Genomic DNA, 4,388 nt, shown 5'->3' with positions numbered 1-4,388 from the left:
ATTTGATTTGTTTTTGCTTCTAGCTTTCGGTCTATTTAAGCTTCTATATGGGTCGTGTTTATTGTTCTTAGTTTTGATTTTTTTTTCTTCTAACCTTTCCGCAATTTCATATTGGGTAGTGAGAAAATATTTCATTTGTTGCCACGTAGGGCACATTTTTCGTGATGAGAGCGATTGCTCCCATAGAAGTAACGACTTTTCTGGTAATGTGGCGGTGCAAATTTTTACCAGAATTGGGCCCCAGCTGTCTGTGGAAATATTTTGTGTCGACAGAATCGACAAACAATTAGAAACGGTGGATTGTAGAGTAACAACTTCTTCATTTGTTTCTTTCTTGATTTATTTTAAAAAGAGTTATGGTAGGTTGATGGACGGCATAGATTGGTATGTGTGTGGGTGTAGACTTCTACTTCCAGCTGATGAGTGTTGGCTCCAAGTGTGGTGAATGTGGCAGTGTTGCTTTGTGAGTGGTGCGTTGTTTGTGTAGTGGTGTATTAGGGCGGGAAATTTAACTCATTTAGCCATCCCGGCCCCCACAAGCGAATGTTCAGCCTACCAATCGCTGGAGCTGTTGGAACGTTGCCACAACGTTGCTAAGTGCGACCGCGCGTCGGTAGGGTGGACTTTGACGATGGCGCCTGGTGGGTGCTGCATTTCGTGGACGCCATAGACGGAACTCAGGGGGTGGTACCGGTCTTCGTCGTCGTGCCACACGTTTGGTTTGCTGCGGTCTGCGAGTGGCAAGGGGCCGACCGACCTCACGTCTTGGATGGCGGTGGAGCAGCGTGTGATGCTGGCTGCCACACTTTTGGCACAAAGCCCCAGAGTCACAGTCCTCAGTCGCGTGCGTGTGTGCCAGACAATTGTTGCAATGATGGGTGACGTGCCCTTGAAGAGTTCACAGTCTTGCAGACGGTGGGGGCGGCGACAAAGGGGGCATCGTAAGCGATGCGACTCCGCTGGTGGTRCCGGTGTGGTTACAGGTGCTCGTGTGCTATTACAAGCTGCAGTTGACGGTGCTGTTGCGGTGATTGTACGGGGCGCCGCTGTTAAAACAACCCCAGGACAGGAGACACTGATGGCCGATCGCAGTGTGAAATATTCTCTGAATCCATATTTGCCTGTATGGAAAAAAAAAGTCGAGTTTAGTTGCAACTTATTTGTATATAATATGAAATGTGCGATTTGCAACCAACTTTATTTGGTTTGTGAGATTGTCAGATTTTACTAATCTATCCATTATTTGGTGGTATCTTTATGGTTTATCATATATGCGATCGATTTAGGGTTTAATTATTAGACGGATGTTTCAATTTCTGCGTGTCGGTATTATTGTACGGATTGTTTATTATGTGCATTTTCATTATTGTCTGCGGTTGGTAAGAAGCATAGTTTAACGAGCGGTCTAGTCGTGGTAGACTTATTGTTCTTAGAGGAGCCACTTTTGCTTTTGCAACTAGTAAGTGGCTTGTGGTTTCCTTGTTGCTTTGTGTGCGAACATATATAGTGGCGCAATATGCCTTGTCAGAGGCGTCACAGAAGCCGTGTAGTTCAACTTTGTGCTTTGATATATAATTTACCCATCGTGGGATTTGTATTTACGTGATATCTTTTAGATTTCTTATATCATAATTTTGGCTTGTATCATAATTGGCGATAGCCATTCTGCAGGGTCAAAAAGTTTTGCCACAGAGGAGAGAATTTGGCGTTTTGTAATGGCGGATAATGCGGATATGGACTCAGTCGTGTATGAAAACTGGTCCGATATCGCATTCTATTGGATGCCCAGAGTTTTTGTAGTACTTTCCTATTCGAATATAAGGAAATTAGTGTCCAACAATTTTTCTTTTGGTATATTTTTAATATATTTGGGTCATTTGTTGTAATCTTTTTTAATGGAAATCCTGCGGATTTGAGGGCTTGGATTACCTGTGATAATGATTGATTTTTTAAGTAGGTTTCTTTCCATACTTTGAAACTGCTGTATTGCAGAGGTGCGAGATTAACCTAAGGCGATTGTGTTGGGAAATTGTTGTTTTAAGGGTAGTCGACATACCGACCATTATCTAATCTAGTAGTTGTGGCTTTGTAAAAGTCTTCACAATACTGATCTTCGGGGGTTGTGATTGAAATGGGGGAGAGTTCTTCTATCTCCCAAAATTTTTTCAATTGTGAATTTAGGTACTCGTTTGAGACTTCCTCAGCTTGAGTTGTCAATGTTGTGCCTGGTCCCGCACTAGTCTACTTAGGATCCATCCGAGAATGGTATTTTGCGCCAGTAGTGCATTTGTGACTTTCTCAATACCTTCGATTATTATTTGTGGTATGAGATCGCTGCCTAATAGAAGATCTATTTGAGCGGGGGTGTTGCAGTTTGGGTCTGCTAGCTGTAGGTGTGAAACCTTTTGCCAATGCTTGYTATTTATGTGRTAGCTTGGTAGCATATTGGTTAATTGCGGTAAGACAATAGCTTCTGCTTGTATGCGCTTATCCGCTTTGGRGGAAAAGAGGGTAATGGGGCAGATTTTATTTGAGTTTTGAACAACTCTTCCGCCCATTCYCGTGATTTCAAAATTGGCTAGTTTTGTTGGCAACTGTAGCCTGTTTTGTGCCCTAGACGCTATAAATGATCGTTGTGATCCTTGGTCTAWTAAGGYTCTGAGTTTAAACAGTTCCMCTCGGTGTTCGATGGAGACAACTSCTGTGGGTAATAGWACCCTACTATGATTTTCGCTATGTAGCGTTTGGGTTTTTACCGCCTTTGAGCAGCATGGTGCTTCTTGGCAGTTTTCAGAATTTGTTGTCGCAACTAAACCTGTTGCTCTTTTTATGTTTGCGCTGTTTGGRGGTGAGCTGGAAAAATTDKTTATATGTAACATTGAATGATGTCTTTTATGGCAATAAACGCAATTAAATTTGCTTTCGCTATCTTTAAGCGTATGTGCATGTGACAAACAGTTGGTACATAGTTTTTTCGTTCTTACGAAATTGTTTCGATCGCTAATATTCATTTTTTTGAABTTYTCGCACGATTTGAGTTTGTGACCTCCTCTACAAAGTTCGCATGAAGTTTGTTTATATTGTTCGGATGTGAACGTTTGATTTTTAAAAAAGCTTCTATTTAAATTATTGTGGCTACTTGCTTGGGGTCTATTGAAGCTTCTATTGAGGTCGCTATGAACGTTTTTCGGTCTGACTATTTTTTTTATCTACCCTTTCTGCAATTTTATATTGGGTGGTAAGAAATTCTTTCATTTTCTGCCACGTTGGGCACTTTCTTCGCGATAAGAGCGATTGCTCCCACAAAAGTAACGATTTTTCTGGTAATGCRGCTGTGCATATATTTACCAGAATGGGGTCCCAATTATCTGTGGGAATATTCTGTGTCGATAAAACCGACAAACAATTTGAAACYGTGGATTGAAGCTTTATGAATTCTTCACTGGTTTCTTTTTKAGTTCATTAGTATCGTCACTTGCTCGTCGACCAATATTCTCTCGTTTTCTTAACGTGCTTTTAGAGCTWCCCAAGCAAAATTCAAATTTTCGTCATTGAGAGCGAACTGTTTAACTATTACGCCTGCCAGAYCTTTCGTTTTGTATCTGAGATGATACAATTTTTGTGCACTAGATAATTTTGGGCGGTTGATGTAAACGGCTGTGAACATGTTCCGGAAGGATAACCATTGTTCATAACCCCCATGAAAAATTTCTGTGTCACATGCGGACACCAWGAGGTGGATGGCTGAACTTGCCTCTTGGGCTTGTCTTTGCGGCAGCTCTACTTTCGGTTGTGGAGTATGTGCAATTGCTCTTAATAGCTTTAGTTGATCAGAAATCATTGCCTTTGTGTCTTCGAACTRATCTAGGYAGTGTTCATACTTGGTGTAAGVCGAGGATTTAAAGTTTTCTGGTAGATCTGAATCATCAGATTCTACGATTGCGTCATATGCAGCTTGAAGACGCGTCCAAAAATTGTCTAAATTGTCTTTTTTGATTTCCAATACCGATTCAGAATTGTCTTGAATCGGTGAAGATGAAAATCGRGTGCAGTATCGTATCAAACTATCACTCTCAGCAATGAATTTTGTATATGAAATATCTTTAAGCTTTTTTTGCTTTGTAGCACCTTGCTTTGAGCGTGTAGCTTCAGCAGGTGTACATGGGCTCTTTTCTTCTGAAATCATTTTCGGAACTTTTAGGGATTATATTGCTTTAGATTCTTTTGAATCTGAGCTCATTTAGAAGATGTATAGGATAAATTAAAAAAGTGTTAGTGAAAACTAGACTTGTAGATGTTTAAAAAAAATTGCGTTTAAAAACTGTTGAATAGAAGACTCTTTTGTAAGTAAGAGTTTCAAAAAAATCGATAAAATCAATTGCTTTTTT

The 4,388-nt window shown here is 40.6% G+C and overlaps 1 protein-coding gene across 1 annotated transcript in view; it reads right to left on the bottom strand.

The window, feature by feature from the left end:
* Nucleotides 1–547: 547 nt before the first annotated feature.
* LOC108975069 (G-box-binding factor-like) overlaps nucleotides 548–4,388 on the bottom strand; it is a 14,343-nt gene continuing 10,502 nt past the window's right edge. The window contains exon 3 of the mRNA XM_018943337.1: nucleotides 548–731. Within this exon, the coding sequence (XP_018798882.1) occupies nucleotides 548–731 (184 nt within the window). The remainder of the gene's footprint in view (nucleotides 732–4,388) is intronic.

This window comes from Bactrocera latifrons, unplaced genomic scaffold, assembly GCF_001853355.1.
Source record: "Bactrocera latifrons isolate USDA-ARS-PBARC rearing strain unplaced genomic scaffold, ASM185335v1 scaffold_602, whole genome shotgun sequence".
Classification (NCBI taxonomy): domain Eukaryota; kingdom Metazoa; phylum Arthropoda; class Insecta; order Diptera; family Tephritidae; genus Bactrocera; species Bactrocera latifrons.
Note: the sequence above shows the minus strand (reverse complement) of the source record. Positions and strands in the feature narration are given on the sequence as shown.